This window comes from Takifugu flavidus, chromosome 6, assembly GCF_003711565.1.
Source record: "Takifugu flavidus isolate HTHZ2018 chromosome 6, ASM371156v2, whole genome shotgun sequence".
Taxonomy (NCBI): domain Eukaryota; kingdom Metazoa; phylum Chordata; class Actinopteri; order Tetraodontiformes; family Tetraodontidae; genus Takifugu; species Takifugu flavidus.
The window spans coordinates 11929479-11949326 of record NC_079525.1 but is presented as its reverse complement, the minus strand read 5'-3'; the positions used below and the strand labels follow the sequence as shown (position 1 = coordinate 11949326).

At 44.9% G+C, this 19848-nt stretch overlaps 2 protein-coding genes across 4 annotated transcripts; one reads left to right on the top strand and one right to left on the bottom strand.

Moving 5' to 3' along the window:
• Window positions 1-563: 563 nt before the first annotated feature.
• hpgd (15-hydroxyprostaglandin dehydrogenase) lies at window positions 564-5577 on the top strand. The gene is made up of 7 exons (XM_057036944.1): window positions 564-888; window positions 1075-1198; window positions 4111-4217; window positions 4295-4391; window positions 4565-4641; window positions 4717-4880; window positions 5213-5577. The coding sequence occupies exons 1-7, from the start codon at window positions 796-798 to the stop codon at window positions 5334-5336; spliced, it is 786 nt and encodes a 261-aa protein (XP_056892924.1). The 5' UTR covers window positions 564-795; the 3' UTR covers window positions 5337-5577.
• Window positions 5578-6116: 539 nt separating this feature from the next.
• wdr17 (WD repeat domain 17) lies at window positions 6117-19792 on the bottom strand. 3 transcript variants are annotated; one of them, XM_057036927.1, is made up of 33 exons: window positions 19596-19792; window positions 18374-18502; window positions 18111-18294; window positions 17804-18034; window positions 17623-17733; window positions 17373-17513; window positions 17050-17172; window positions 16753-16940; window positions 16504-16672; window positions 16319-16410; window positions 15395-15477; window positions 15231-15317; window positions 14993-15157; window positions 14581-14696; window positions 14333-14419; window positions 14077-14226; window positions 13872-14002; window positions 13616-13741; window positions 13087-13242; window positions 12867-12931; window positions 12566-12698; window positions 12409-12497; window positions 12068-12167; window positions 11664-11803; window positions 10784-10895; window positions 10545-10686; window positions 10227-10329; window positions 10043-10144; window positions 9456-9557; window positions 7958-8025; window positions 7774-7871; window positions 7334-7484; window positions 6117-7268 (listed from the first exon to the last, which is right to left on the bottom strand). In XM_057036927.1, exons 1-32 carry the CDS (start codon window positions 19785-19787, stop codon window positions 7365-7367), a joined length of 4035 nt encoding a protein of 1344 aa, XP_056892907.1. In that variant the 5' UTR covers window positions 19788-19792; the 3' UTR covers window positions 6117-7268; window positions 7334-7364. The 3 variants fall into 3 exon arrangements, 2 of the variants coding, with proteins under 2 accessions (XP_056892907.1, XP_056892906.1); XM_057036926.1 differs by having other exon boundaries at window positions 6117-7484; XR_008951180.1 differs by lacking the exons at window positions 6117-7268; window positions 7334-7484; window positions 7774-7871; window positions 7958-8025; window positions 9456-9557 and having other exon boundaries at window positions 10545-10667.
• Between the last annotated feature and the right edge of the window lie 56 nt (window positions 19793-19848).

Here is a 19848-nt window from a genome sequence, read left to right as displayed (position 1 = left end):
TGATGCTCATCCTGTTCAGAAGTAACTTAGCACCCGTGCAAAGGAAGCAGCCATCATCATTTTGTGGTGGGTTTGATCATGTGAGATTATTGGTATGTGGCTTCAGAACCCAGAGGACCTCTGAAACACGAAGGACCACAATTCTCCAATCTAAAAAAAGGAAGGATATACGATAAGGAACAGGGGAGGAAAGGAGCTCAGGAAGAAGGGGGAGGGTCAATGTATGTTCCCCAGACGGCGTTAATCATTGTTGTTTATTAACTTGGATACACATTTTGGAGATGTCAAACTGGATGATCAAGTTGTGGATAAACTTTTGCCAGTGTGAGTATGGGCGTGCACGGACCTGAAGTCCTGCGTTTAACTGCAGTGGCTCCGCTCGTTGTGTAACACTAAACACACAGGCAACACATGACCAGAAGACAAACAGAGGCAGAAGTGTGATGGCTGCAGCTCTGCACAAGGCTGCCTTTTTGAAACACACACTAGGAGAAACTGGGCGGATACATGACACGGGTTGGGGCAAGGGGGGGCAAGCTGGAGGGCAGGTACAGCAAGGTGTTTAACCCTGTAATTATAGTGCCACTGAGTATATCTAGCTTCTATCTCTCTCTATCTCTCTTGCTCTCTCTCTCTCTCTCTCTCTCCATGTGTGTATGGAGGGAGATCAAGAAGGAGGAAGAGAAACCCGCCGCACAAATAAGTAAAACCATACGCTGGAGGGAGAAACAGTGAGAACATTGAGGCACAGCAGGAGAGAGCAGAGGAAGACGAACTAGTTCAGCTGCTGGGATCATGTCTCTGAATGGGATGGTGGCTCTGGTGACCGGGGGCGCCCAGGGAATTGGAAGAGCCGTGGTGCACTCGCTGATGCAGAGCTCAGTCAAGGTGAGCACTTTCAGAAGCTTCCTTTTATGATCTGACCATCTCTGGCTGCTGGTGGACCACTTTGTTCACTCGACTCAAGACACACTTTTCAAATACAACGTACCCTATGAGCGTTAAGCAGAGATTCTGGGGAGTTATTTTAAATAAGGCACTGTAAACATGCACTAAAAGAGTTCTTTGAGCCAGGTGGCCATACTCGACATGAACCAGAGCTGTGGGGAGAAGTGCAAAGAGGAGCTGGATCTGGAGTTCGGAGAGGGAAACTGCACCTTCACCGTCTGTGATGTGTCCAATGGAGACGCACTCAGAGGTAACGCAAAAGCTGTTGCATGAACACTCACCTATTCGAGCTGTTGACTCCCTGAACAGGAAAGTGGCTTCTAAAAGAAACACATTGAAAACAATAATTGCCCAGACAAAGCAGAAACAACTAGATTTGACTCTTTTTTTGGCCCTCTCATATTAAAGTCTGTATTTGCGGTAGGCTTATTGGGACAGATGGTCGTAAACATGATGCTTGTGCCACAGGTCATCTTTCCTCTCACCCTCACAATGCTAACAAACTGAAACCCTAAGAGCAGGAAGTGATCTATAGTTGCAGGGACATTGTTGCAAACCAGCCAGCAGTTTCTGTTTGGGCTCCCTAAAAGTTGATATTTCAGCAGCAATAGACACTATGTCTGGCACAGGTTTTCTTTTCCTGGAGAGAGTTGCTGCACAGAAAACCTCCTATAGTTACAAAGCAACCCGCTGGGACTTGTTCAGTCTGCAGCGTTGTGACATGTTCTGCTTGTTTATCTCACTATATGATGGTGTAACAAGCATGCTGTGAGTGAGTTTGTGTGTTTGTGTGTGTGTGTGTGTGTGTGTGTGTGTGTGTGAGAGAGATAGAGATAGTGAGTGAAAGATCTTTTATCAGTGAATCCCTGCAGTCTACCTGTGGAATGCTGTTTGTTGTTGTAGACTGTCCTGCTGATAGTGCTGTTGTGGCCAGCTGACTGTCTGAAACTAACTGAAACTGTGTGTGTGTGTGTGTGTGTGTGTGTGTGTTCTTGTATTAGATACATATTGAGCACCAATGTATTCTACTGGCAAAATGAGGACATGTTTCGGAAGTGAGGCCAGACCCCACAAATTGAAAGGACTGTTATTGGCATGGTTTTAAGTTTGAGGTTAGAGCTGGGGTTGGGTTAGGGGGTTAGGGATAAGCATTTGGTTGTTATGTGATGGTTAGGCTACCTGCTTAATGTATTATGTCTTTGAAAGTCCTTACAAGGATAGAGGTACAAGACGAGTATGTGTGTGAGTGTGTATTTTGATAATGTAACAGCTTGTTTTTCATCATTATCTTTAAAGTGGACATTTTATGTTTCAGTTATGTGCACTGTTGAGGGCAGTAATGAGGCATGAGTACTTTGATGTTCTTGATGTGGGTATTTTGCTTAAAGATTGAGTCTCTATATCTGATATTCAAAAGAAGGCCAAGGAAAAAATGTGGTTGAAGCCCATCAGACTAAAATGTTCCAGATGTTGTGAATTCAAACAGTTCAAATGGGGAAACCACCAAAATTCCAGTGAATAAAGCTGCTCTGTTCTGAGCCAATATTAGCCACAATTCCTCCAATCAGATGTGCTCCACTGTTAAACTTTTATCTCATTTTACTGTTTTAGTCCTTCAGTTTTTAGCTCCAGTGTTTCCTCATGGGGGCCTGCCAGGCTGGGCGATGTTTCCGGTCTACAGCTGGGGGTGCTGTCCCGTGGACGGCTCTGGCCTGGGTGCCGAGGGGGCTCTGTGCCTTGGTGTGGAGCGTCCTGTCCGTCCAGGTTGGGGTGGTCTCTGTGGCGGTACCCCCTGTGGTCATGGACCGTGGCCTCGCCCGGCCTGGTTGGCCCCCCCAAAGGTGGCATCTCCCTCGCCTCAGGTCTCGGTGCCCAGCCATGTCTCAGCTTGTTTGTATGTGTGGGTGTGTGTGTTTGAGTGTGTGTATGCATGAGTATGCGCGTATCTGTGTGTGAGTGTGAGTGTGTATATGAGTGTGTGTGCTGATATATCTCATGTATGCATATTTGTGGGGATGAGAGGGTCAGGTTTTTTCTTGTCCTTCTTCTTGATTCTCTTGTTTCTTGATTTTCCTGTTTCTCTTTGTTGTTTTTATCCTTTGTGAGGCACTTTGTGCTACTCAGGGTATGAAAAGTGCCATATAAATAAAGATTGAATTGAATTGAATTGAAAACTGATACTACAAAGGCTTAGCTTGTCAGTTCTGTTGAATGGGGAGAAACAAGGTCACAGCAGATGATGAAAACAAAGGATTCAGGCACTTGATTCATTTAAAAAAGAAAATACCTTCCATAAATGTATATACACGCAAATAAAACAACAATGCATTTATCTTTATCTGGTTTTCACTTGCTTTTAAAGTTACAGGCCGAACATGTAAACTATAGCACCCCCTAGAGGACACACGTAGTAGGAGAGTAGAGAAATCAACAGTTTTCTTTCAAATATTCTACATTATTTCTGTAGTTATTCAGCAACCTTTGTCAACATTGACTGACCAAAAGAATAAACAAGTTTTTTCAGAGCATTTAAAGAAACGTATATCTCAACAGCTACTGTTGTCAAAATGCTCGTGCAAGTCTAAGAAATATTCAGAGGTGCCCTTGAGCTAGGTAACAAACCCCCAACGGTTTATTAATGACCTCAATGCTTGGACTAAGGATTGTTATGTATGGCTGTTGTATAATAAATGTTCTAATAATGCAGCTTATCTGTTTGCTTTTTCAAATGACATTTATAGTTGTTGAAATGTTTTATTTATTCTTGTGTTTTTCCAGCTGAAGGTTCAGCATCACCAATGAGGATAAAGTGATTGATGGATGGAGGAAGGGAAGGATGGATGGATATTATTATTACTACTTTTATTATTATTGGTGCTCTTCTTGCTGAGGTCACTACTGTTATAACTGTTGTTGTTGTGCAGCACACTGGTGAAGGGCTCAACATAGTAGCACAAAGAGCCATGGTTTGATCCCAGTTCAGACCATTCAATGTGGCGTTTCATGCTCCATGCCTACATTGGTTTTCCCCCTAAACCTAACTCCTAAAAAGAGTTCTCCTAAAAAAAATTATCTTTAGGTTGACTGAAGACTCCAGACAAATAGTGTTTATTTTGTTTTTGTTTTTTTAACAGCTTCTTCTTTATGTGGTTTTTGAATCAGATGCTTTCCAGAGGACAGTGGACACCTTTGGTCAGCTGGACATCGTTATCAACAATGCCGGCATCAACAATGAGAAGAACTGGGGCAAGACCATTGAGGTCAACCTGGTGAGATAAAGACACGAACAGCAGATACTTCCTGACCTTGCCTGCACAGGAACTCTGACCATCTTTTTTCTGTGTAGACATCCGTGATTAGAGGGACGTACTTGGCACTGGAGCACATGAGTAGAGAGCACGGGAAGGGCGGGGGCATCATTATCAATGTCTCCTCTATGGCAGGTAGGTTTTATATATATATATATATACTGTATACTCGCTTGACGGGGCCACAATGTTTTAGGTCTGAAACACGCACAGTGTCAATGATGGTGCCGTGCACGCCAGATCTATTAACACTGGGTTACCAAGCTGCTGCTTACCTGCTTCACCGCCTTTTCTAATCTAAATTTCAGCTTTCTTTCACTCTCCTCATCAGCCCGTCTACACTGCAACGAAACACGGGGTCATTGGCTTCACCCGAGCTATGGCGGTAAGACCCAGAGGTCTCCCGTTCTGAAACATTTTGTGGAGCAGAAGTACCCACGGGATGACTCTGTTTTTACAGGATGCGTCTGCTGAGGGCAACTACGGTGTGCGCATCAACGTTGTGTGCCCAGCCTTCGTCAACACGGCTCTGCTGCGCTCGGTGGAGCGCGAAGACAACATGGGCAAGTTCGTAAAGTTTAAGGACGACTTCAAAAGCAGGATGGACAAATTTGGCATTTTAGAGTAAGTGAACAATAACTTTATTTATAAAGCACTTTAAAGCAACCATGGCTGTACATTATATATAAATAAGTAGAAAAGAACATAAAACAGACGGTAAAACTACAATTGCGGGATTAAAGTCTCTGTCAGAAAACCAAGGAAAAAGATGAAGTTTAAGATATTAAATTGAAGCTAGCGGCTATTGTAGCTACATTATAGATTGTTGTTGTATGGACGCTGATGCAAAATCTGCTGAAGGTGATGATAAGGTGTTGGTCCAAATGACCTTTGACCTATGGGTGGCACTCATGCAGATATTAATGATGACTACTGACTCATGACCCTGTTTACAGGCCATCACTGATCGCAGAGGGTATGATCAGGCTGATCAAGGACACCAGCCTGAACGGGGCCGTGATGAAGATTACCAGCTCCAAGGGGATCCACTTTCACACCTATGAGCCCATGTCTGCGTGACAAGATGGATTTCTTCCTGCTGCTGAGAAGAAGAATACAGCACATTAACAAGTCTTGTTGCCAGTCTCGGATCACAGCATGAGAACTGTAGTAAAATGGAGATGTTCGACAAAGAACTTGAGTTTTTTTCTCAAATGCTAGCCACATAATACTTCAATATGCTGTTAAAATATACCGTCTGATGGTTGTACCTTTTGTCACAATATGAGGAAGACTATATTTATAAAATCTTTTATTCAGGTTTCAATATTTTTCTTTTTCTAAAGACCTGTTGTAACTTCTTGTTATTTATATGCTATGATCTATGGAAGAGTGAGAAGCCCAGATGCACAAAGACATGAGAACCACTGGCTGATCCTTGGTCCAAACAATACACCAATACAAAACACTGATATGAAGAAAGTGAAGAAAAAGGCTCTAAAAAGCCAAGTGCATGCAAAATAAGCAAAACTAATATAGCTGTCACAAAAACATAATCTGTTTTTAGTGCTAGCGGAGATATACAAAGTATTTATGCAATCAGTGCATTAGTTGGATACTAAATAAAGTTCTATAACTGTTCTTTTGAACCGTGTTGTCATCAAAGCAATTGGAGTAGCTAAAAAGGGAATTTCAAATGTCCTACCATATAAATTGATCAAAAATTAGAAATATTTCATACTAAGAACTTAATATTCCCTAATTGTTGCTTATAAAAAAAACCTAATTTTTAACAAAATCAAATATTTATAGATGAACATTAGTTTTCGTTAAAAAGCAAATGAAAGACCCATGAAAGGCTCAAGGTTTCAACACTTTTATTTTGAAAGAAAACATGCAGCTGCACAAAATACTGTCAGAACATTTAACACAAAGTAATACATTTAACAACACTTGAGTCCACCTGGATACTGAGGCCTGATTTACAATCATTTGTCATGTGCTGCTGTGTTTGAATTAAAACGTCTCTCCAGATGTGTGTGATGACTGGGAGCATCATCTGTCCCCACTTTGGTGTAAAACATCTGCTAATCCAGTCAAACGCTTGAATGCTACGTCTACATACTGAAAGGAGCTCTTTTTTGTATTACATTTCCCTTAAAGTAAGGAAACAAATTTGACCACCACATGACAGGAAATGTCCAAATACTTTTCAGACCCAGGAAATGGAAGCAGCGATGGCCATAAATGCTGTACTTAATAATATTACTAAATGCTGTTGTAATAATATTCCTTAACAATTGTGGGTTGTATTTTTTTTTTAATAAAATCAAATGTCTTTTTTTAAAGTAGCAAATTATTATTATTATGGTGGCATATGGGGGAAAATATTCTGGCTTGACTCAACATCTGCAGAACCCCCCCCCCTTCCCCCTTCAGATCCCACAGCCGCAGTTCAAGAACAACATAAACACTCCGAGCCGATGTGCTTTTCCCCCTCTCCTATCTCCAGGTTTAGTAATCCATTTGGGCTCCCGTGTTCCAGAGGTAAGCCCTGTCGACTTTTTTAGCTTCAACACCCCGATACATGCTGCAACGATACCGATGCTTCTAAACTGAGCTCTGTCTTAAGCATTCGAGTCCACAGAAGACAATATAAGTGGTGACGAAAAGGCATTTGTTAAATACATCTGAGGTCTGAGAGTTTTGGCCACTAGTCAGTTCCAGAGTCTGCGTGTGGGCCTGCTTTTGTCAGTATTTGTTGTCTTTATTGAATTGTTGGCTCTGGATCTGCTGTCTCAAGCGTGTTCCACATACCGTTCACATCAACTCACTTTTATTTATATAAAAACATCTGTTGCAATCAAGTTTGTCTTTAGGTGCTCAAAACCAAGCTCAGCGTCAGCATATTTGTGGGGAAAAGGTCAGGTGACTGGTAGAACTGCAAGGCCACTATGGACTCACTGGTGCTGGTTGTCTGAACGCAGCTTTGATGCTCTCGACTCCTGAAATCTACAAACACCGCGGTTGTGTTTAAAACTATCTCGGTAACATCGTGCCATTTTTCGGCCCCTTACATTTGGAGTAACAGCTGAAGCACTGTGCAAGTTAGAACGGGTTGATGCGGAGTCCAGTTCCCAGGGGCGAGAATGGATTGACTTTTGCCCACATCAGAGCATCGTTAAGAGAAATTGCCGACTTACCATCCTCCAGTAAAAACACAGGACCCTGGTTAATCAAAAAAGGGAGCTTATTCAGAAAAGATAGGGACAATCGGATATATACTTTATTAATGTTTCTTTTCTGGTTTTGTTTATTTTCTTCTTGATGTTGCACTACTCTTCTAGATAGTGCTATAAATAATCACACACACACACACACACACATATCTTTGTAATTCTACCTTTGTGAGGGCTTCCGTAGGCATAATGTATTACCCAGCATTACCCAGCAGTAAGTACAATAACACACACTCTCACTCTCTCTCTCTCACACACACACACACACACACACATACCTGAATTCTATTTCCAGTGAAACAAGACACTTGGACATCTGAGTGGCTTGGGAGATTAGAGCCCATCACATAATCGGCACCGCACAGGACCATCACAGCTGAGAAGGACATTTTCAACCTTTACGTCACCGTTTCCACAAGAAGAGTGATGAACATGAAAAAGCTACAGAACTGGTTACCCTACCTGGGTCTGCAAGCTGGATTCTTCTCTGAAGGCAAACAAAGGCCTCGTTTTGACATTCAGATGGAGGACTGAAAAAAACCACAGTGACAGTAGCACTAAAATACACTATCAGTGTCTCAGGAACAGTGGTCATCAGGAATTACAGTCATGGCCAAAAGTTTTGAGAATGAATATTACATTTTCACAAAGTCTGTTCCTTCAGGGTTTTTAGGTGTTTGCCAGATGTTTCTATGGTATAATGACATACAATTAGAAGCAATTAGAAGTATCAAAAGCTTTTATTGACCGTTTGATTTATCACCAAATTGCCCCTGGATGGTTGGGAGAAGTTGCTCTCGGAGGACGTTCTGGTACCATTCTTTGTTCATCGCTGTGTTTTTAGGCAAGATTGTGAGAGAGCCCACTCCCTTGACCGAAAAGCAACCCCACACATGAATGGTCTCAGGATGCTTCACTGTTGGCATGAGACAAGACCGATGGTAGCGCTCACCTCGTCTTCTCCGAACAAGCCTTCTTCCAGATGCCCCAAACAATCGGAAAGGGGATTCATCAGAGAAAATGACTTTACCCCAGTCCTCAGCAGTCCAGTCCTTGTAACTTCTGCAGAATATCAGTCTGTCCCTGATGTTTTTGCTGGAGAGAAGTGGCTTCTTTGCTGCCCTCCTTGACACCAGGCCTTCCTCCAAAAGTCTTCGCCTTACTGTGCGTGCAGATGCACTCACACCTGCCTGCTGCCATTTCTGAGCAAGCTCTGTACTGGTGGTGGCCCGATCCCGTAGCTGAAACAACTTCAGGAGACGGTCCTGCCGCTTGCTGGACTTTCTTGGGCGCCCTGGAGCCTGTTTGGCATCAATTGAACCTCTCTCCTTGAAGTTCTTGATAATCCTATAGACGGTTGACTGAGGTGCAATCTTACTCGCTGCAATAAACTTCCCCGTTAGCCCCTTTTTGTGCAATGCAGTGATGGCTGCACGTGTTTCCTTGCTGGTAACCATGACTAACAGATGAGGAACAAGTGTCAAGTCACTCAATCCTGAGAGATTGATCTCCAGCCTTGTCCTCATGAACACCCACATCTGTGTTAATGTGTGTGACACCTGTGTTTCATTGAAATTATGTTCGCTCGTCCTTTTGTGGCAGGGCTGAAATGCAGTGGAAATGTGGTTTTAGTGATAAAGTTCATTTTCAAGGCAAATAGGGACTATGCAAATGATTGCAGTTGAGTGGATCACTCCTCATAACATTCTGGAGTATATAATACAAATTTCCATTATAAAAATTGAAACTGCAGACTTTGTATAAATTAATAGTTGTGTCATTCTCAAAACTTTTGGCCATGACTGTACATGAATTTAGGTTAAGGGGAGGGTTTGGGTTAGGAGCTTAGACGTGATGGTTAGGATTAGGGTTGGGAGTGGGAGTGGGGAGGATTATATCTGTATCGGGTGTGTTTTTGCGTTTGTGTGTGTGTGTGTGTGTGTGTGTGTGTGTGACACACTTGCTGTTGCTAGACTGTGTGCAGGCCCTCCAGGCATCCAGCTCCACAGACAGCTGTTCAATCTTTAGGGGGACACACACCTCCCTCCTCTTCAACAACTGACTAAAAACAAAGACAAAACGGCGCTAAACACAGGTTCATCATCCATCCATCCATCCATCCATCCATCCATCCATCCATCCATCCATCCAACTGCTGAGGTCATAATGTAGCAACAGTAGCAACATCCTGTCCCTTTTTTCCACGTACATCATCCATCCTAAGTAAACACTTAAACACGTTTCTGGGGGTCTGCAGGTACTTTATACATCACAACATTTGGGTCAGATGCATCCCAGCAGCCTCATTTTCCTTTCCTCTTTACCCAGGAGGCTCTAGAGGCTTTCAGCAGAGTCATTTTTTTTGCCTTTGACAGCAACACAATTGTCCTGTCAGCGTGTATGTACAGAAATATCTGTATATACTACAGTGTCCTGACACCCACACACTCTACAACTCAGGTATCCACCAGTGTCCTGATACTGTAGCTGCAATAGTGTGCTCATACATTTCATATACATTATGAAAGACGACAGTGACACACGTACCTGGTGTATTCATAGAGAGCAGGAACGATACTCAAGTACTGTCGTCTGATGGCCAGTAAACCGCCGATATAACCGCACAGGATGAGCAGCTCACTGCGAGTTCTACACACACACACGAATGGTAAGTTACTATCAGCATATCACATGAGAGAATGAAAGCACAAAGAAGGATAAATGTTCTCACACAGTCAGTTTGGCCATGACGAGTCGATCGGTTCTGATGTAACTCATCAGGTCCAGGATCGGCCAGACCTCTTCCACCGTCCAATCAGAATTATTCAGCTGCTCTAATCAGGAAGTAATCCAGAGAGATTTTATTACTCGATCGATTTATGCTGTATATTTAATCTTTGGTGCAACTGACTCCATTTATTACATCGTGTCTATAAGTTTGGTTTGTCATCTTCATTTACATGTTACAAATCTACTTGTTTGGCTTGTGTGACTCCAGGGATGCAACCGTCTGAAACGTACAGAATCGATTTATCACTGGGATCAGTACCTTTGACGTAATCTATCCCCATGGGAAGGGCATTCTCCGGTTCAGAGCTGAGCAGGTGGAATTTAACAGCTGAAAAGACATCTCCTTCACAAATGGCTGCTTCTGCCGAAGCCCGACACTCCTCTAACGAAGGGAGACCGCACTTAAATGAAAACATACAACCACAGTCACTAGGATCATCAGAAACACTCGCCGCGGTGCACGAGGCCGCTCCGGGCCGAGACGCCTCGGACACTCACCTGTTCGTGTAGCCGGTCGATGTCGGCAGCACTTCCGGGGTAAAAAGCACAGAGTTTGGCCAGTAAAATGTGGTTGTCGGGGATCATCTGCAGCAGGTCGACAGACAGGTCCCTAAATATGCAGACAACAGACAAACAGCATTAAAATGTTCATTTTTTTGCAAATGTGTGCCCCAAAAAGCTGAATTCTGTTGATTGTGATATCAGGCATAAAAGTGTCCCATCGTGGTGAGGCATTCTCTGGTGACTTCCTGTTTTATTTTGAAATGTTAACCTCCTCTCGTTTCAGGTCACCTGCCGGATTCTTCGCTGATTCCTGATTGTTTTCATCTGTTTCCTTCTAAGTACCTGCTATATAGTCTGCGTATTTCCTGGTCCTGTGCTGGAGTGGAGTGACCTGCTGTGCACTGCCAGCTATGTTAACGACCTTGTCTGTATGCCAAAGTGATGTGTTTGTGCTGCTTTTGTTTGTCCTGTTCGTTGCCTCCGTAGGGAGAGATCATTATCTTGAGAAGGGTTTCCTAAGTGTTGAGGAGCTCTCCGATTGTGAGAGTTCTTTTGTTAGAGTTTAGGTTTCATAACTTTTGTTTCCCCTCCTTCGGGACTGATTGTGACTTGATTAGTTTTTATTTCCCACAGCAGGAGTGACTTTTAGTTTAAGAGTTTACGGTTTGTTTTTGTCTTCCACTCTGCTGAAAGGCAATTTGGTTCGGATAATTGGATTATAAGATTAAGCTGTTAATCAATCTCTGCGTCTGAGTCCTGCTTAATTTAACTATAAAGAAGGCACTGGTTGATTCTGTTTCCTTTTTGAAACAATTTTGTGTTAAAGGCAGATTAATTTACTACAGACAATAAAGCATCTTGGAAAAAGACTGACCAGGTCGTGGTGGTCATGTATTTTCTGGCCAGGAGTTCCAGGCAGTATTCTGTGCTCTGCTGGGCTGCTTCTCCGAGCACGAGCCCCACACAAGCCGCCAGCTCCAGTTCATTACCTCGAATCAGGCTGGACATGGCCAACTGGAAGAGCCCACAATCTATGATTATCAATAATCTTTCACACACACACTCTTTCTTGTGCGTCTATCTTTCTGAGGCCTTTCATAGATATAATGCACTCTACCATACCAACTCATCCCAAGTCCAACCTCAACCTTAAAACCACCTTCTAACCCTCAAACAGCCCTTTGAAGTTGTGAGGACCAGCCAAAATGTCCTCATTTTTCTAGGAAAATATGTATATCAATTTGTAGCAAATACGAGAAAACATGCAGAGAAAAGTACCTTGATGTTGTCCACAGCGAGGTGGCAACATGCCGCCATGACAGAGCAGCCATCTTGGAAAAAGCACTCTGCCAGCTCTTCACTCACCGTATGAAGCAGACTGGAACAGACGTGGGGGGGGGGGCATCATGTGATCAGCAATATGTGTTTACTGCTGTGTGTCATCAGTGAGATCGATAAAATTAGCTTTTCTCAGAAAACAGGAGTCTGGAACCACATGTATGACGTAACTAAATCTGTAAATTCAAACGCACGCAGAAGAGAGTACGCGGCACGCAATTTCGCAACATTTAAGAGTTAAATACTGGCTGAAATACAAATGGGGGTCATAAAATCCGAACCTCTGGTAATGCTGCCTGCTGTCCACGTCATTTGTTGTGTTGTTGGCCGGCGAGTTTTGGGGCACGCGGATGTTCCCTTCGCACGCGCCCTAAAGCAAAGATCTGGTTTATCGTTTCCAATCACTTTCAAGCCGTTCTTGTCGGGTTTTATGTGTACCTGTGCTATTATTAAAGCTTCGAGCAGCTGCCCCCTGCCCCTGAAGAATGTGACCAGCTTTCTGATCTCTCCTGTGGCAACACAATATGGGATGGCCTCGTCGTTGTCCTCAGCCATCAGCTGGTCGGCTCTCCTGCCACATGAGCACATTTAAATCACCGACAGGGTTTTGGTATCATTAATGTCCATCCTAACAGCAGAAGCGAAAAGGTCACATGATCTAAGTTCCAGGTGAAGCAGAGCGGCTGTGCGACCTGCCCGAGCTTGACGATGACCCGCCGCCTCAGAAGTTTGAGAGTACCTTTGCATGAGTTTCTTCCAGTACTTCATGGACACTCCTGGTGCTACAGACAATGCCTTCTCCCACTGAAAGACAAAGACAACGATGTTAACGGTGATGCTAACCATGCGCCACGCCTGGAATGTTGCTGCATCTGGCTGTCTGGCACTGAGCCCAAAATGGAGCCAGATGTGGAAGATGGAGACCGTAATGTGTTCTCAGGTGCTCCTGGTCACTATACCTGCCCCAGCTCCACCATTAATTCACAGTATCGCTGGATTTGTCCCAGCCTCAGATGGATGTCTGCTGCCTCTTTTAGCCTCTCCTCTTTGCTCGGAGCCCCTATGCCTCCTCCGAATTTCGACATCTTGACAATAGTGAGTTCCTGGGCTTCAGACTGAAAGAGAAGAATGAGTTAGCGGGGTGGTGAAGGAAAAAGGTAAGAGAGTTGAGGCTGAGATGTCACATGGGACGGTATTAAAGTTCATGTATGTGTACAGGCTGATGTCCCAATACTTTTGGCAATCTAGAATATTCATTGTAGCTATTATTCTATATGATGCATTTACATTTGCTGAAATATTGGTGAAATCTGTTTCTGGCCATCTTTTCAGCGTAGGAGGGAGTAAGCCAGTGACGTTCTATATAGATACATTTATCCATCCTCGGTTGAGATATTAGATCGAGGAAACATTTTGTACAGAGAAATGTGAGCTGTTTCTACCAGTTAGGGGGATATTTAGGCTTCCTGTGCAGAAGGAACTACCCACCGTTTTAAACTTGAGCAGATGCTTCATGTGCATCACTCCCTTGTTGTAGCTGGCTGGCAACAGCGAGTCGTCCTGGCCGTTGATGACTGACACCAAGTTCCACAGATTGCTGCTGCCTCCCGGAGGCTGGAACGGGAAGAAAAGGCTTTTACAGGTTTTAAAGCCTTCCCACTTCTCACCTGAAATACTGTAACTCTATTAGCCTCAGACATAAACACACTAGACTTAACGAGAGACTGGACACTGAGTTAGTTACCGAGAAACATTCAGAGAACCAGCGCAGTTTCTTGGTCCTGATGTCACAACTCAACTTGTCCAGCTCCTGCCTGATGTCCCGGGACACTTTACCACAGAGCAACGGTGATGACCCAGGAACCATCGCCGTGTCTGCGCGTAAACACAACCAGCACCTTGAAATGAGGTGTCGGGGGGCGGCAAGAAGCAGTCACATCCCGCGTCACCTGTGTTTCCCGTGATCTTCTCCCACGGTTGGTCTGTGATGATGTTGAGGAGCAGCGGCGTGATCAGCGGCGTCAGCGACCACAGTCGCACCGTGCTGTCCCTGCTGCAACTCGCCATGGTGAACGGACGGCTCTGATGACACGTCAGACCTGTTCACACGTGCGAGACAGTCCTTTAGAAAGGGGGTGTGGGAGTGATGAGTAAGGATCTATCTATTCTATATCTATATATCGACACACATAGGATGAGTCTTACCATAGACATCAGCTCCGTGGTCATAGACCGTATCCAGACAGGTTCCATCTCTGGTGTCCCAAACTCTGATTGTGTAATCCCAAGAACCTACAACAGTTCACACACCAGGTCAACAACAACAGCAACGCCATCGCTGCTGAGAAGAGGAAGAGGAAGACATGCCTGAGGGTCACGCCCAGGGGTGGTGTGACCCACCCCCCCAAGCACACAGGACCAGGCAACCCAGCCACCTGAGGTAGTTTGCTTACCTGAAATGAGAAGGTAGGGAACCTCTGTGTTCCACAACAAGCCTCTAACTGGAGCTTTGTGTCCACTCAGGACATTGATACATGCGTCCTGTGTGTAGTCCCATATGCGAACAGTGCTGTAAACGCACACACACCGAAAAATATTAACTTCAGAGCTCACTAACTTAACTTTCCTGTGTGAAACAATGAGTACATGTTGGTCCTAATTTGGTGTGGTGGTCAAAATATTAATTCTGATTATTGAGCCTGAAAAATCTAAAAACTAACAGAGACCATTTTTGTGAAAACCATGTAAAGGAAACCTTCCAGATAATGGAGCCACACAATAAGACGTCCTCCAAACGGCAACCAGCTGCTCACCTTTTCTCCAACTTTGTCTAACGTAGACATTTACACAACATTCTGCACTCACCCATCATCTGACCCGGAGCACAAGATCCCCTCCCTCAAAGGAGACCAACGCACGTGGAACACTTTAGCGAGGTGTCCGGTAAAGACCTTCAAGGGCTGCTCAGAACTTGTGGCCAGGTAGTACACCCGCACATTTTTGTCCTCACAGCCTGTTGCTATCATGTCCCTGGAAAGACGGAGACGGAAGGAACGGTGGGACGCATCCAGACACCTCATATTGTCGTCTATTGAGGTCTTACTTGTTGTTCTGGCTCCAGTCACAGCCAAATACAGCAGCAGGGTGTTTGTACTTGTGGAGGATTTTACCATCCACGGTTCGGATGACACTGTCATTAAAAAAATAACGGATCTGACAGGCGCCTTTAATAAACAAAATTAGATAAAGATGAAGATGCGCACTTACCAGAAACCATCTCCGCTACAGGTAGCAATCCTTTTTGAATCCTTGTGGCTCCATGAGATACAGAATATACCGTTCTTACCATGCTGGAGGGAGACAACAACTTGATTTATAAGATTATATTGTATAAAATAACATTTTATTTATGATTTGCTTGTGTGAGTAAGCAGGACTGATCCCGCACAGTGTTTGGTAGGCCTTAAACATTGCACAAAGTCCTTTTGTTTTGAAACTATAACACAAACAAGTTTCACTTCTCACTTCATGGGAGCTGCACATAACCAAGGAGAGAAATGTTGCAAAAAGCTACAGACAACATAAATCAATACTGCTGACAGAGCGTGCTACTTTAACCTAACAAGAGGATGACTCAAAGCAGTGGTTCTCAACATTTTTAGGCCACGTAGCCATAATCTGCTACTAAATCAATAAAGGACCTGAATCTGAATCTGAATTATTATTGCCTGCATACGCTAAGTAACATAAATGTGCAGTATACAGGAAAATAATAAAACGTAACCTTGAAGAAAAATACTGCGCTGTATAAAACTGTACCTAAACAAAGATTCAAAATAATACCACTGTACTCTTGTATGACATGTTTTCAGGTTAATTTCAGTTTATTTATATTTAAATAAGCGATTCCTCGATGCGCCACAAGGGGGAGCGCGAGTGCCAAACTGCTTCGAGTGTCTTATTAAATGTTGAGTCGGACTTTGATTTTGGCCTCTCAAAGAACACTATAAAACATGCAAGGCCGTGACACTATTCAAACAGATGCACCTTTACTCCGCTCATAATAGTGGTTTACAATCCCAGAAGAGGAAGAGCTGTAAAATGCATCTGCACTTTAGCTGTTTACGAGTGTTTAGGTGATCGTTTCAATCCTTTAAAACTTCCTTGAAAGCTCAGCTTTGAGAATCGAACCTCGTTAAAGCGGGTGATGATCTTTCCTTTCCTGACATCCCAGATAAAAGCTCCATTTCGGGAGGTCGCCCCTGCGATGCAGTTCAGGTCCCCTTAAACGCCCAAGAGAAATCTCATTAACATTAACGTCATATACTGACACGGTATCGCATAATAACATGCGTTTGTGTGTGTGCGAGACAAACCTGGAGCCCAGGACAGGGAGTAAACCACTCCTTCATTTCCAGGGGAAGTGTACACGGCGGTTAACGTGTTTGTATCCCAAATCTTGATGGTTCCATCAAAACTCGCTGTGGCCAGCAGGTTGGCATCATCGGGCTTGAATTTGCAATCAAAGATGGTTTCCACGTGACCCTGGAAACAATAAATGGAAAGGAGTCTACCAGCTGCATACCTCTATCAGCCGGTACACCTTTAGTGGGATTACAGATTACCAGGTCTCGCAGGAAGTCCCACTTTTTCGCTCCCATATCATAAAGCCCCACTCCTCCATCCATGAAGCAGCACACAACGTGACCAGGAGGAAGAGAGAAGGACCGGTTCTGGGAGAGGGTCGGAGGAGGCACCGCTTCACTGGTGGAACTCGTATGCTGACTTTTACTGGGAGAACTGGAGCTCTGAGCTGTGGAGAGTCAAAAAAGAAGATTCCAGTAGACTAAGTGTGTCCTAAAAACCATTTTAAGGCCGCCTGGTGACTAACATGAGAACAGAAGTTTCATTCTTGGTTTTACCTTTCTTGATGAGAGGGGAGTTGAGGACGTGCAGAGTGTGAAAGCCCGTCTTTTTCAGTTTGAAGCTGTCCAGAGGAGTGGAGCGAGAGACGTTCCAAACCCTCAGCACCCCGACCTGAGAGTCTGACCGACAAGCACACGTCATCAAACCTCCCCTCGGTTAACTGCTGCTCAGCTGATTCTGAACAACTTAAATTTACCCTACAAAGAACCACGTGCATCTCGTGAAAAACCCTGAAAAGGTGAGTAGGTCCGGGCAGAAAAGCCCCATAAACTGACCCTAAGTGTGAATGTGTGTGATGATGATGTCATAAAGCTTTCACCTCCCGTGATGAACATGCCCGGCGCAGAAGGAACCCAGGCCAGGCACTGAACCGAGGCAGCAGCTGAGGGGAAGCAGAAGGACGAGATGCACACCAGGGCCTCGCTGTCCACCAGTCGGATCCCGTTATGGAGGTTGGACACTGGGAGAGAGACGCGCTTTTAGCTTTAGCCGTCGGAACCTTTTCAGAATAAAGACTGAGGCATCACAAACGCAGCGTCCGACAGCTCCAATGTCAACGCGATCACAACCTAATAAATAGTCTGTTGACAGCAGGTCCCATTCCAGGGCGCTGACAGGGTCCTCCTCATCGGTGCCCTCCAGGGACTCTGGACGCAGGACGTGCTTTTGGCTTTTACTGCCTGGACAACACACCTCAAGTCAGGTTCAGGAATTCAAAGAAACGCAACACTAAATAAACAACACACACACCTGGTTGGAAAATGGACAAACTTCCATCCGTGTGTCCAAACACCAGTTTTCCTTTTTTGTTGGGGTGCCACCTGAAGAGGCAGATGTCCGAGAGGAACGAGTGGGCCTCTTTGTGGACGGTAACCCCGGGGTCAGGACCCCCGTAGACCCAGATGTATAGCGGGCCACGCTGGGACACAAACGCCACCCCGTCAGCAGAGTTCCAGCACCAGCTGACCGAGGTGGGGACGCCTGGGGAGGCAGAGATGAATGATAAATGTCAACCCTTCAGGGGCCCGGTGAGCCCCGCCATGGATCCTCTGCTGACCTTTTGTGTTGTCCAGCCTCGCCACCGTCCTTTGCTCTGCCACGTTCCATATGATTAGCAAGTTATCGGCCGACGCCGACGCGAACAAGTCAGGGTTCCCGGGACACCAGCTGATGGCAGTGATGGTTCTCTTGTGTTCCGACATAATGGACCTCAGTTTAAATTCATTATACTGCTGGTCGAACTGCAGTCGGGACAGGACATCAGCGGATGAGACGTAACGCCGGGCGGTTGAAACAGAACACACACACACCCACACACACCTGGTAGATGTAGATAGCCAGGGTAGCGCAGTAGGCAAATCGGTCTCTGCTAGCAGCACATACGTCTTTATTCCAGGGCTGACAGCCTGCTGCTAGCAAGCCCACCTGCTTTACCTTTGCCATGGTCACCTGGACACCCGAACAGAGACCAAGACACAAAATGAGAAATACAGGCCACTGTGACCAGTCACACAACTCAGAATTCTGGCGTTCTTCTGTGCTGTAAACTCAAATCTTCTTAAATCACCATCAGTTGGTGATCGAATCAGTTTCCGGATGCATGTGGTCGCCGTAGTAACAGTGTAAATTCCCCACAGATGTGTTAAAGCTGTTATTGCATCGTTTAGTTCCGAGTGTCCTACAAACTCCTGCAGCTCACCTGTTGCGTCCTAATTCTTCACTTTCTAGTGTAAAAATAGAGGACACACAAATAGAGGAGATGTCAACTCCCACATTAAACTCAGCAACTAGCCAAATAAATATCTTCAGGGATTTGAATACTGATTATTCCTGATTATTCCCCAGGATGCCCTGCAGCTCCAGTATGGCACAGACCTCCATGCTGGCACTTGCTCGTCGCATTAGATAATAATAATAAATGCTAATAATAGCTATATAATAACAGCTGCATCCCATCTAAGTGACCATGTTGATGTGTGGTTTCTCTGCTAGCTACTATTCACAATGTTCCCCTTTGTGGCCGCCTGGGTGTGAATAAATGTCTCCTTATCTCCCAGAATCTTTGTTGTTACTGCAGACTGCAGCAGGGGTTTGAAGCTCTCTTCATTATGTCACGGAGAACAGGTAGATTAGCTCAGGCATGTTGCTGTCAGCCAGGCTGCACATGCGCCGAGCTAATCACTGTAAGCTTCTGCGCCGATAATATATTCAACTGTCATTTTTCAGCACAAACGGGGGGCTCGGTGCCAGATATGCATAATGAAACGCATGTCACGGGTAGCAGACGTCCATCTGGTTGCGCTGAATCGCCCCAAGTGCGCAAAGGAGGACGTGAAAAATGAAAAGGAGCAGAGGCATCTGCTGAGCCCGAGCTTTCCAGCAACAGCCGAATCTATAGCTCATCGCAGGACAGGTTTGTTGCTTCCACGCCAAAAAAACAAACAAACGCACCAGCCTGGACGGCTTTCGTCGTTTCCTTTCGAGACCAAACAGGTGGCCCTTGAGACAAGACCATTCACCTGATCATGTTTTCCCCGCTTACCTGCTGCTCGTGCACGCGGACAGCTCCCGGGTGCTGAAATGCTGCCAGCTCCGTCAACGGCGCGAGGCAAGCTGTGACGAGGGCGACGATGATTGGCCCGTACGTCCTGATCAGCCATTGGTTAAAAGAGACGTCAATCAAGGTAAGACCGTTTTGAAGGCGGGTCTCCAAGCTTCCGTGTCTTAAAATCATGTCAGCTTATGTTTGAGGCCTTTATTTGATTTTTTTAGTGTTTGGTATACTACAACACCAG

Bases quoted from the DNA above. Each gene is read 5' to 3' on its own strand.
- hpgd (XM_057036944.1), top strand. From the start codon at position 796: ATGTCTCTGAATGGGATGGTGGCTCTGGTGACCGGGGGCGCCCAGGGA. The intron at 4,218-4,294 runs GTGAGATAAAGA...TTTTCTGTGTAG, and splicing joins AGACCATTGAGGTCAACCTG to ACATCCGTGATTAGAGGGAC. The intron at 4,392-4,564 runs GTAGGTTTTATA...TCTAAATTTCAG, and splicing joins CAATGTCTCCTCTATGGCAG to CTTTCTTTCACTCTCCTCAT.
- wdr17 (XM_057036926.1), bottom strand. From the start codon at position 19,787: ATGATTTTAAGACACGGAAGCTTGGAGACCCGCCTTCAAAACGGTCTT. The intron at 17,734-17,803 runs GTGTGTGTGTTG...TGTGTTGTCCAG, and splicing joins TTTGTCCATTTTCCAACCAG to GCAGTAAAAGCCAAAAGCAC. The intron at 15,318-15,394 runs GTAAGTGCGCAT...TTTTAATGACAG, and splicing joins TGTAGCGGAGATGGTTTCTG to TGTCATCCGAACCGTGGATG.